Consider the following 13062-nt stretch of genomic DNA (forward strand, 5'->3'; position numbering starts at 1 on the left):
TTTTGTTTAATTCCAACAAATGATGGTACAGATCAGCACTGGCTTTGACCTTCAGTGGGATGCTATCACTTCACAAGATACAGTAGCCCAACAAGCCTGCTTTATTTTGCATTTTCTAGAGTGGTATGAAATATTCTTCTGCAAACTAAGCGCATATATACACCTTGACGGTTTTACAGGAAGAGTGTTTAAAGCAAGCACAGTGTAATTAAATGGCACACAGTGAATCTATGTTGTGTACTGCAGTCTTTGACAGGCTGTTTCTAGCTATCAAACATTTTTATGTCTTTTAGAGAAAGAGATTAAAATGGGCTTTAACATAATTGGAAGCAATGATCTAATACTTTCAGCTTAAAGGCAGTGTTACTGTAGCTATAAAATAGGTAAGTGCATTTACATGCTAAACAGAACAGGCTTGTTAACTTTTACTCAGGTCAAAATACTAGTCTAAGACTATTTTTTTAATAAGCATATATAAAATCACCTATGACATTAAAAATAACACTAGGCCCTTTAAGATGTTCAACAAGTGAAAAACATAAGTTTTGCCTGAATCATGTAATTTGATAAGAATGAAACAAATGGTAGAAATTTCTCATGTCATTTATATTTGATACATGTACCTATAGAGTAGGGGCACTTTCAAAAATATAAATGAAACACATTTTCCTTAACAGCACTTTTTTAAAAGTAGTATAAGAACATTTTACTGACAGTTATGTAACTAGGTGTTATAGGAAAGAATTATAGAAAAAAAATCTTTGTATTTTAATTGCTATTCATATTTAGGCCTTTGCTTGAAGGCCAACACAACTGTCAGTAATCACAAGAGAAGTGCAACAAGCCTGCTGTTAAACTGCACTGTCAACTTCCCACCTCAGTGTGCTGGCTTCAAGCAGAGAAAAAGGGTAAGAAACTAATATAAACCAACTGTTAAAAAATTTAGCGGTTCATAACCCAATTTTCAACCTGAATGAGAACAATGAAAACAAGCTGCTTTGCAGCAGGCCAGTATCAAGATTAAATGAGTATTTCTTTCCCACCCTCTATGAGCAGAATTCAAAGCAAGTTTTAAACCCAGGAAAAGTAGAGGGATGTTTACAGAGACTTAGTCTGAAGTTTTAGAAGACTCAGTTTCACATGGAGGCCTCCACAGAATACAGTACATATGTAATATATTTATGTTGCATATTTACATACTAATATATGAATTATACCTTACTGGTATAATCCAGTGATTGCACAGAACATATTGACTTCTCAAACTGAAAAAAAATTCTTACAAAATTGAGCCCAGGCTTGACAAACCTCTAATCGGGACCCTGAAATCTTTCTCTTAACACCCAGCAAACCATCCTTGCTCACTGCCTTTACTGCTAACATCCAAAACCTCCTGAAACTCATCAAACATGAAATACCTGCAGATTGCTGCATGGGTTCAATCTGCCAGATACTTAATAGTATGTAAACCAGATGCACTAGCCTTTCTTTGTAAGCAGCAGGCATTTCCAAAATGCTGTTAATCTCATAAATACATTTAAACGCACCAAAACTGGTCATAAATCACTTCCTGGAAGTTTTTTCTAATTCTCTTCATCAACAAGAAGGGGAGTCTTAAGTGACTAGACAAGATTTTTGTGTCCAGAAACTAGCAGAAATTAAACTAAAGATGGAAAAGACCTAGAGTTTTATCAAGGTTCAGATCCACATCACAGCCTGTTGTGATAAGAAAGGGATTTGGGAAGTGGAAGTAGACTCTGAGGAAGCAAGCTATTTAAGAAATTTCGTATATGCATTGAGGAACCAGGGTGGTGGTGGAAAAACTCATTCATAATGAAGAAGAGATATGCAAACAGTTTTCTTCAGTTTAATATTAGGTGGTGTTATAAACTGCTAGAACCAGACATTTTCACATTATTACACTTCATGCACCATAAAACAGACTTATGTTACAGTGTAAGATTCAGTATTATAAAACTTGCAGAGAACTTCACACAGAAGTTGTTTATTTTTTACCCCTTTTATTCACATCCAAACCCAATAATTCTTATCTGTGTACATACAGAGTATTTTCTTCCATCTTCTACAGCTGCTTTCCAACCAACTGGTTCAAAACATCAATACCAACACTGGTAGTGGGAAATCAACTAGAAAGTGCCAGCATGATCATTCGCTCATGACACACACACTTCTTGCTGGATAGCTGGTTGAGGAATTTTACTATCTTCTGTCTTTTCCTGCCCAGGAACTTGGCACACAGTCTTCCGTTTGAACAACCGTAGACTCAACCGTAACAAGTCACTGTCCATTGCTGCAGAATTCGTGTAAGTTTGTTTTGTTGCTCCCTGTTGAAATTAAAAATGAAAAATAAAAAAGGAAAGAACTGAAAACAATGGCTTTTAACATGCAAGCTGAGATATTAACCTCAAGTACTCTCAATAATTAGAGGTTTAATCATACATATTCACTAGAAAAGACTGAGAATTAATGGTTTTTCTATTTAGCATGCAAGATCATAAAATCTACTATAGTGCAAAAATGGCTAAAGTATTTTTTTCTTTCAATTTTGACTTGGAAGAGCAGAATCCTATAATTCTTATAAAAATACATGGAATCTCAACAGAATTACTCAACAATTGTCTCTGAAATTGTATTTTAGAATGTATTCTCTAAATATAGAAAATGTATCTTCAGAATTGAAACCCCCAAATAACAAACAGCACCTACGTCTAGTGTCAATCTTAAATTCTCATCTTAAGTAAAAAATAAACACCTTACAACCTCTTTAAATAAAAGTCTGTTCTCCATTATTTAAAGGACCAAGCTTAGTTCAGAACAACAAATACAAAAATTATCTCCCTAGAGAAATGCTTTGTATAATGGAATCTGTGTTTCCATGTTCTGACCAAGCACTGGAAATGAAGCACTTGCCTTTTCATTCTTCATTAGCTGCTTACGAATTGCAGAATCCCTTCGGAAGCACAGCGCTTTACAGCAGGGGCCCAGATTACTGAGAAGACCAGCTCTCTCTTCTTTCCGTAGAAGTGCAGCCATGTTCAAAGCCCCCAGTTCATGTTCAAAAAGGTTTTCTGCATCTAGAAAGAATTGATATTTGCAGAGATCAACATATACATGGTATCTCTGAATACCAATATCCAGTAATATGAAACCTCTTAAAGTTTTACTATTTGTATTTCTGCCTTCTAAACCATATCAAGGTTTGGGAAAAAAGGATATTGAAGTTTATATAAAACCTGAGTAAATCCTCTACCATTTAAAGAGAAGGACAGGTATGCTTGTATGTAGCATCAGGCACTGGAAATAAATGTTGAGACAGCAATCACTGAGAGGCCTAAAAATCTAGTGACAGCTCTGGGACAGAAGAGAGGATACCATTTATGGTCAGATATGTGTGACAAAAGGAGTTTACTACTAGCATTAATCAGAAAGCGGTCTAAGTTTCCGTTCTCTGCAAGACATCAGATAACCATACTAGTGTCCACGCAGGCCTTTTGTATGGCTATGCGGAAGTGAAATACTCCTATGTAGAATAATTCTTTTATAGATGCTGAATGAACCTGGAGAACAAGTCAAGAGACGCCAATGAGCTACCCCCTCCTACTGGTTCATCTAAAGCATTTGTTAACAATACTCGAAGTGGCAGGACTAGTCCTTTAATACATTTATCAGAAGAAGCAGCGCGCAGCTAGAAGACTTTAATCACTTTAACAAAAGATGGATCCTGAGGTGAGCCTTGTTTTGCAACTGGTCTGTTTCTATGAAATGCAGACAAAGACACAAAAGGGCTGCAGCTTACTGATTTATAACCCTTTTACAATAAATAGGAAGATTATAATATAATTGAAAAAAAAAATTAAAAATGGTAGGGTATGCAGCTGAGTCCAATGCAGCCACCACTATATAGTAAAACATTGGGTGTTTACCAGAGAATCTAATACCTTACTAGAGTCACCATCAAAACTGCGAAACATAAAGCAGCTAAAAGCAAAAATTGTTTGGCAGTATGCACACAGAACAGAAGATGCATTTTTAAACCACCTGGAGAATTTGGATGAACCTGAGTAAGACTAGTTTTTAAACAAGGTGAAGAGAAACAAGAAAGTTACAGGAAATCAAGGGCAGGTTAAAGAGAATTGCACTGAAGTCATCCAGACAACCTCAATGGACAGCCAGCATCACAAATAAGTCACAAGAAACAAAAAGGCCACTTCAGAGGCAACACTGACAGCTTGCAGAGTGCATAGTGCCAGATGCTGAGCATATCTGGAAAGTAAGCATATCCATACATATAATGTATGCTTATATCTGTATATCTTATATCTTATAATGTATGCATATAATCTGCATATAATAGAGGATGTCAGCTACAAATCTTAATTCCATCACATACTACAGATTTTTGTTTCCGAAGAAAAAGAATAATAATTAAAAAGCTATTATTTCCCTTTTTTCTCCATTTCAGTCTATTACCAGAAATTTTGTATCCACGATAAGAACAACAAAGGTACCACCAAACTCAAGAATAAAATAGGGAAACAGATTATACCACCAATCCAAAGTGAAAACACTGTATTTCCACTGTAATGCACACTAAACATCTGGCTCAAATTCATTCACTTTTCAGGGCACCATATTTGTGCCTTTGTTTAGAATATACATGCTGAGGCTGTGTAATCACTATAGAAGGGAACCTTGAACCAGCAGATTTCACAGAAAATGCCTGCACTTGAAAGTCTACTGGCAGTTCCACATGTAGCAACTTTGATGTGTGAGAAACTGCACACACCAAAGGGAAACCATTGGAGGCACTTCAATCCCCCCTCCTCTCCAAAGCAAAGTCCAGCTGAATCTGAGCACATTTAAGACAGCTCAGAGGCAGTGCTGGAGAGCCTTCTATTATCACTACTCTAAAGCATAATAGCAGAGATTTATTTATTTATTTATTAAAACTAGAAGAAAACTAATACTGCATAAAAAGAACTGCAAATATTTCAGTGAGACATTTAAAGTACTTACTAATACCAAGTACGCACCTCAAATTAGGCTATCTATGATGCATTGAAAATGTTTGTAGCAACAGCCTAGGATTACTGGTTACACAATTTAAATGGCTCAAGCAAGCAGTGACATTCATGGAAATTAACAGGGCTGGGAGAAGCAAGGGTTAGGTTCTTTTTTCCTCTCTACTTATCTGAGACTGGGAGGTGAATGAGACAACTGCATAAAGAATAATGTGGCAAAGAATTAAAAAGTATTGTTCCAAATTAAGAACTAGAATTTATACAGTTTAAAAAAAAAAAAGGATTCAGAAATATGTGCTATTCCTACAAACAGGGGCTCTATACAAATCATTTATGAAGTCATAATTTTATCATATTTTAGATCCTGGAATAATTTGCAGAGATATCTTACAGAAAGCAAAGTTTTTACAATCCTACAGAAACAATTCTACCATGCAAGTTGCTGCAGAAAGCCTAGCTGGTTCCTGGGATGGCAAAAGAGAAAAATCAGTATTCTCTCTCCTGCTTACACTACAGAATTGCAGTAAACAGCATTTGTAAGTTCACGCCCATCCCGTCTATAATGCATGTCTTGCACCATACACTTTGCCCACATGCCAGACCTGTGCATTACTGAATTTCCCACTTCTAGAAGAAACATAATATACAAATTTCACTTAGCTCCCTCATTCTGACCCAAAAACTCCTATCTGTGTATTCTGGAGAGGATCCTCAGAAGGAAGATTAGAGGACATGCAGAGGACCTTCAGAGAAAATAGGAAATCTTGTTCTTTCTTCCAAGATAACCAGTAATTCACTGTAGAAGATATTTAGCTCTCAAAAAAACTGCTGACACTTCAAGCTTGGAAAGCATGAATGGTCTCACAAAAATAATATTCCACTAAGATGAAAAATTGTTTAGGCTGTTATTCAAGATCTCGTCACCATTGCTGGAATTAAAACATCAATTTGATGGATATGCAGTGGTACTATGTTCCTGTAATTTTCACATAATACTCATTATATACTTTCTATGGTCTTGAAACCTAAAATAATGAATTAATGCACACTTCAGAAAGATTTTCACTAAGTACAAAAGGCAGTTTAATCCCTACAGAAACAATTACCTTTAGGCTTTTCTAATGCTCTCTGGCAAGTTTCTTTAATTTTGGTGAAGAGTTCTGGTCCTGCCAGACGTTTGGAAATGCCAACTCTCAACATAACAGCACCTGGTGTGAATTTTAAGAGTGCAGCTCCAGGCTCACGTGGTTCTTTTGGCTGCTTTGGCATAAGGCTGGACCAATCTACATCTATAACATCCACAGGATCTGCAAAAACATTGACAGAGTTATCACATCATCATCCCTTACCAAAGCTGATTAATTTCACATGTGTTGCATAGCCCCCTCTCCTAAAAGCAAAGCATATCAGATAAGCATTGTTCTGCAGTTCTCAAAGCCAGATCCTTGGACACTTCAGGTACAAGTGTCAAAATTCACTTAGGTACAAAAACGAGCATACAAATATAAAGCTTCTTGGATTAAAAAAAAATCCCACCCCTAATATTCTGCTTTATTTTTATTGCAAATCCTTAGTGGAAGGCTGCTCAGACCCTGCTTTGCCAGCAGATCTGGACACATCACTTACTCGTTCACAGAAGTCACAGTAAAATTAAACATGCTATGACAGATCCAAATTAAATGCTTCTAAAGCTAATGTTTCAACTCTGGATGATGGATATTTTTTTCCAAAGGAAAGTTATACTATTTATTTAATAGCCATATGACTGCTTTTCTCGTATGTTTATCATAAAAAATACAAACACCAATGATACAGCCCAGATGACCCAACTGAACTCAAGACAAGTATAAAACTACATGCTTCCTAGTGCATTTGGGAAGCATTCAAGCATGGATAAAATCTGTTTATAAAAAATACCAGTTCCTAATAATGGTCAAAACAAATGCGATAAATGAAAACATCTTTATAAAACCAAAAAGCTTACCCTTCTAACTGTATAAAACAAGCTAAATATTACTTCACAATACAGCTCCAGTACTTAACTTCTCTGCTTTGCAGCTTTACCCGCCTATTACAGAACAAAGAAATGCTGAAGAGCATGCAAAGTGCATTCCTAATTTAGAAATACTGCCAATATCACGACTGCATTATATGCAAATGTATCTAATATTTATATTTAAAAAGGGGTTTTGCTATACTTTTACCAGGCATCTTCTCATCTTCCTGTTGATCTTCCCGCTTTTCAGCATCACCTGCCAGAATTTCATCCAGTTCATCATCACTGATGGGCTCGTACTCTCCAGCACCAGACCCCAGTGACTGTACATCATCAATCTTTGCTTCATCTTCTCCTCCTGCAGACAGATACATACTGTTGCTTTAAAGCAATCATTCTTGTTTTCTAAACATGTTTTAAGCAGCCTGAAAACAAAGAGGTTCAGCAAACTAAACCATCAGCTTTTGGGAACAAGTATATTCAACATAGAAAGAGGTATTAACTTACGGAAACAAGTTACTTATCCCATACATAATGTGGCAGTTTGCATTTTACATATCGCAGTAATTTTTTTTTTTTTTTGTGCAATATTAGTCAAACTGCACAGAGGAGGACATTCAGAAGAAGTATATGTTGATTATCTGATATCTAATCTGTAGTTAATAATACACATCTAAGTTAGCACCACAAAGTCTTTCAGATACCTTTGCACACGAATCCAAACTCAGGATTCAGTCCAAAGGCTCTACAAAAGAAAGTAACAAACCCCCAAAATACGAAGGTGCAAGATATCCTGAATGAAGCTATTACAGTTTTAGATTCTTCGTGGAAGTCGGAAGAAGAGTTTTTAGAAAGCCACGTCAAACTTCTTCATTGTTGTTACACTCCTGCCATTCACATACTATATGCATATACAAGTACCTGTTCAGTACACGTAAAAACATTCCTTAAAGCCTGTAAACACAAGACACGCAAAGTTATGCAGGTTATGAAAGGAACACCTGAAGCTATTCTCTCACCTCCGAAAAGTCTGATTCAAGGATTCAGAAACTCTACTGCCCTAAACTCAGACTTTCTTAAGAGTTCTCCACCACAGTACTTGCTATGATTTGGCTATACGAACTACAGACTTTACAGGGTTCCTCCCCAGTGGATGACTATTCTAGCATCTTCCAGCTCCCTCAGGCAGAAGGGAAACTGCCTCTGCTTTAACTTGCCCCTTATTTTTTCTGTTGTTGCTTGCCTTTGTAAAAGCTACAAAAGAAGAATTGAAAAAGAAAGTCACCTCAACTCACCTAAAAACCAGCATGAAAAAAGCAAGTAAAAGACATGCTAGCAGAGCATAAATCAACTACTCAGACCACCTGGCAGCACTTTGGAGGAAGCACAGAGCATCTTGGGCATTATTTAAGCCCACTGCTACAGCAAACACATTAAGGTTTAAGACATTAAAATAATTTAGTAATTACATCCTCACACATTTTGTCAGACAATAAACCACAGTAATTTGTTCAAGTAAATGCCAGACACCTCCTTAACATCATCAGCTTTGTAAATTATGTTTCATTTTCTAAAAGGCTTTTCCACTTTAAAAGGAAATTAAGGTGATCTGTACTGGATTTCATTTTGTGTCTTATGATTTTAAATATTCACTGTCTATGATCCATCTTCTGTCTCCACACTGATCTACCAGATATAGTAGCTCACCATAAACACGTGCTTGGACAGCACAGATGAACCATTAAAGAATTACCCTATGAAGCAATTAAAAGTAATAATCCATAGCCCTTAATACATGATTAAAAAAAAAAAAAGATTTTTTTTCTCAGCTTTGTATTTCAAATCAAAGTTTGATAAATCCCAGATCGTAATTCTACTACTATATCTTTACTGCTCTTTTCCAGAAATATACTTCAATATTAATTCTGCATTAAACCCATGACATACTGGTCAGCTAAAAGGAGCAATATAAGCAGGAGTAATAAAGTAATGGAAGACAATAAAGTACACTAAACAGTAGAAAGTTACAAGCATGCTATATACTATGCCTTGATTAAGTGGAATGCCATCTAGCATTTTATAAAGACATTTTTCTAAAAAAAGTAAATCCTGAATATACCATAACTTCCTACACATGATAATTTTCAGAGAATTTACAAGACAACCTCCGAAAAATACACCAAAGGATACACATTAAAAAAACACAAGAAGTCTGCTGAAAGGCTGGACCTAAGAACACAATTCCCATGGCCTGTTAGTTACAGATGCCCTCTTGGAACCACATGATATACCCAGGAACAGCCTTTCACCAACTCTTCTGAAGTTACCACATTGTACGCTCAGATTTATTGTACCATTCCTTCCCCTAGCTTAAAAACTGCTGAAATCTCTCCATCGCAGCAAGACAGAGCAGACTTTCCCATGCTCAAATACTATCTTTGATAAGTGCTTCCACTCCACAGATAATCTCCTTAAACAGGATCTTCCCAACTGTACCAGTCACCCCTAATGACCACTTTGCAAATAATCAGGTAGGAGATACAGTAAGTAATAAATATCCCTCATCATTCTCTCCAGACAACATTTAACTGCCCAAATTAACAATGAACACTACAGATAATTCATATTAAGAATGCAAATATGATGAGACAATGTCCTGTTATCTTGTGTCAAATTACAAAGGCTTAATTAATTTGTTTCTCCTTCTAAGACTATGGACTTCAGGTCTTACCATCCCAAACATCGAAGAATTCCAAATTTGACAATGCCTTTTTTCCTCTCAACAAACTTTGGAGAAGAAAACTCCTGCAATCACTAAAAATCCTCAACTTACTGAACATAACAGTAATGGACACCAGTTACCCTGGATTTAGACTCTTTCTTCTTTTATGTTGTTAATACAAATTGTAGATGTCAAGCTGTCTAATCCATGTGGAAAATTAAGAGTTTGTCGCTGTTTGCCCCTTAATTTAATTTGTTTAAATTTAATTTGCTTAAATTTAACTGCCCCGTAATTCCAAGTATGCTTTCCCCAGTATCATTAGGGCCAGCAAACTGAGGCCGCATTTAACACCATCACCTCAGGAAAGCCGTTTTTGGACTGTTGTACAAAGCCATACATATGTTTCACCTACTAATCAGACAGTCATTTCTATGATAATTGGACTGCAGAAAAAAACCCTAAAGAACAGTTCCAAGTCAACACTAATTATTTTTCACTCATTACCTGTCACTTTCACACTAAGAAATATATCTTATAATGATATAACAAGGCAATCAAATGTTGATGTTACCCTTCAAAAACTGCCTATTCAGAAACATTACACCTTGGTGAAATTATACCTCAGATCATTTATGTTTCTTTGCCTCAAGACTTCTTTAGAAATTAACAAATATACACAACTAACACTAAAGAAGATGCTCATCAGGTTTCTTTCTCATTTTTTCTGCCTCCACAGCAAAGAAGCGAGAGCCAACAAACCTTTCAACAAACCTTAATCTACTATAGGTCAATTCAGCACTATGTTAAAAAGGCAGGAATAAAGTATTTGTCATTCCAGGCAATTTCACAGAATATCTCACCTTCTAAACTCTCAACTTTTTCGGCCTCATTTCCATCTTCAAAACCTGGTAAAGGTCCTAAATCTTTGTCTGTCCTTTCCTTCTCTGAAGCCACTGAATCCCGACAAACACCATCAAATTCCTTTTCGTGATCTCTGTCCAGTTTCATTTCACTGTGTTTTGTTGATTCTTTTTGAGAGGAGATGTCAAGAGTTCTGTCTCTCTCTCTTTCAGCAGCATCGGGCAGCTGTCTGTCTCTCTCTCTGTCCAGCTCCCGTCGTTTCTCTCTCTCCCTTTCCCTCTCCCGTTCTCGAAGCCTCTCTCGTTCCCTGCTCCTTGGCCAGTCTTTGTCAACATCTCGGTCCCAGTCTCTCTGTCTTCCCTCTCTTCTCTCTCTCTCTCGTTCTCGATCATGTTCATGTCGATCTCGGTCCTGAAGCCTTTCCCTGCTATCAAAGGACCCAGATCTGGAATGGACTTGACGATCTGATTCAGGAGAACTTCTTCTTGAACTGTGGCTTCTCGAATCTTGACGATCTGAATAAAATATTTTAAATACATATGGTGACTGCAGCACATAAAAGTAATACCATTTTACTAGACCAAAGCATTTTAAAGGTTCAGGTATGGAAATGTACTTCTCAAAAGCATCATCTTAAAATAAATAATTTTTCAGGTTGCCTATAGCTTTAACCTTACTTAGAAATATAAGAAATTTATCCCACTCATGTAAAAGATTTTTAGTGGCTACTTTCCACTATAATAGAAGCCAAACCAAAGGTACATCATTTTAACTCAGAAATATATGCAAGGAAAAATCCTAAAGTTTCAAAACGTATCTTCTAAAAGGTAGAAATAATTTGGCTAGCAAATGATAAATTCAGAAAAATCATTTCAGGCATGTAACCATGAGGGGAACAGAGAGCCAAAGTGCTTTAGGAGGAAGGTATCTACCTCATTTTGCATAGATTTCAGAATTTCCATATCAAAATGTTAATGATGAATTTAAGAACATTATTTAGATGATAGAACTATCTCAATGTTCTGTTAGCACAAACATTTTCTCCTTCTACAAGGCTGAGTTTTTTTGTCCTATAAATTACTTTATTCCCCAGACAGCATGAACTGAATCTGACTGTTCTTGTGTAAACAAAGTGATAATCCTGCCCGCTGAGGATCAGCTTTTCAAATATGATAACACTTGCAGGAATCTTAATTCATTCCAGCTTTACAATGAATTGCAGAGAGCATCCCCCTTTCTAATTAGAAATGAAAAGAGCATACAGCCAAGAATGAATTGGGATTTTCGCCTTTGGACTTCTATACAAAACGGTAGGTGGGTCTCACTGAAATGTATCTTGTTACCTGAAGATGTGCTGCGACTGGGTTCCCCTCGTTTCAACTGATCAATTCTTGACTTCCGTTCCCCAGTGATTTCTAAGCTTTTCTTTTCTCTGTCCCTGTCCCTATCCCTGTCTCTAGAGCTACTGTGCAGGATCCTCTTCCGTCCAGTCTGGTCATCTCCACTGCGATGAGCTGACTCATTGGAAGGAGATCTAAGTCTGCTTGAGGCATGGCTCCGATTGCTACCAAGGCTGCTGCTACGCTTCTGATCCACAGGTTTACGGTGTGGTCCATCCTCTATAGTAACATGAGGGGCTTCCACCTTTTCTCCTCTCGTTCTGTGACTTTTTCTATGAGAATCCTCAGTGCTTCTTTCTGGAACAACAACGTCACCACGTTCAGGAACATCTTCATCTGACCAGTCACTGAATGTTGTATCTTCTCTTTTTTGGGGGACTTCTGCCACAGCTTTCTCAGGTGGTGCTTCAATCAATTCTTCTTTTGTTACAGGGGGGGTTCTTGGGCCTTTCTTCTTTTTATGATGTGGAACAATCTCTTCATCAGAAACTTCAGAATCACCCTTTGATCTCTTCCGCTTTTTCTCTACATTTTTCTTTTTTTGACCTTTCTTGGGTGAAAAGACCTGGCTTTCCTCAGTTGTTGACTCATTAGTGTACCGTTCCACCCCACTGTCATCATCTTTCTTCTTCTTTGTGGCTTTTTTCTGTACCTTAGACTTCTTCTTGCTGTCATCATGCATTCTATCAGAAGCATCTCTTTCTTCAGAGGGACGGTGTCCAAGATTTTCCTGAACCCTGGACCGGGAGCCTTCTGAAACATCTGGCTGCTCTCTTTGCTTATCTGTTGAAGAAACCCGCTCTTTGAACTCTGGTTCTTCATAACGCCGGGAACTTTCCTTTCTGTCTGATTTTCGCTCTTCTTCTTTCCACCGACTCTGACGCTCTTCTGAAATATGAGAGGGGCTCAGTGAGCGGGAATCCTGGGGCCGCACAACCTGGCTCAGAAGTCTGTGTTTTTCATCTACAAAATTGGAAAAAGGATGCACTGTATTGTTTAGGAAGGAGAACATGTGAACATTTGGTATCTTGCACATGACAA

At 37.1% G+C, this 13062-nt stretch overlaps 1 protein-coding gene across 1 annotated transcript in view; it reads right to left on the minus strand.

Annotated features, from left to right (window-relative positions):
* Window positions 1-1886: 1886 nt before the first annotated feature.
* ZC3H13 (zinc finger CCCH-type containing 13) overlaps window positions 1887-13062 on the minus strand; it is a gene marked incomplete at its 5' end in the record, with an annotated part of 48171 nt that continues 36995 nt past the window's right edge. The window contains 6 exons of the mRNA XM_080613549.1: window positions 1887-2345; window positions 2932-3095; window positions 6149-6349; window positions 7241-7396; window positions 10621-11136; window positions 11965-12984. Of these exons, the coding sequence (XP_080469675.1) occupies window positions 2175-2345; window positions 2932-3095; window positions 6149-6349; window positions 7241-7396; window positions 10621-11136; window positions 11965-12984 (2228 nt within the window). The 3' untranslated portion in view covers window positions 1887-2174. The remainder of the gene's footprint in view (window positions 2346-2931; window positions 3096-6148; window positions 6350-7240; window positions 7397-10620; window positions 11137-11964; window positions 12985-13062) is intronic.

This window comes from Psittacula echo (assembly GCF_963264785.1).
Source record: "Psittacula echo genome assembly, chromosome: 3".
Classification (NCBI taxonomy): Eukaryota; Metazoa; Chordata; class Aves; order Psittaciformes; family Psittacidae; genus Psittacula; species Psittacula echo.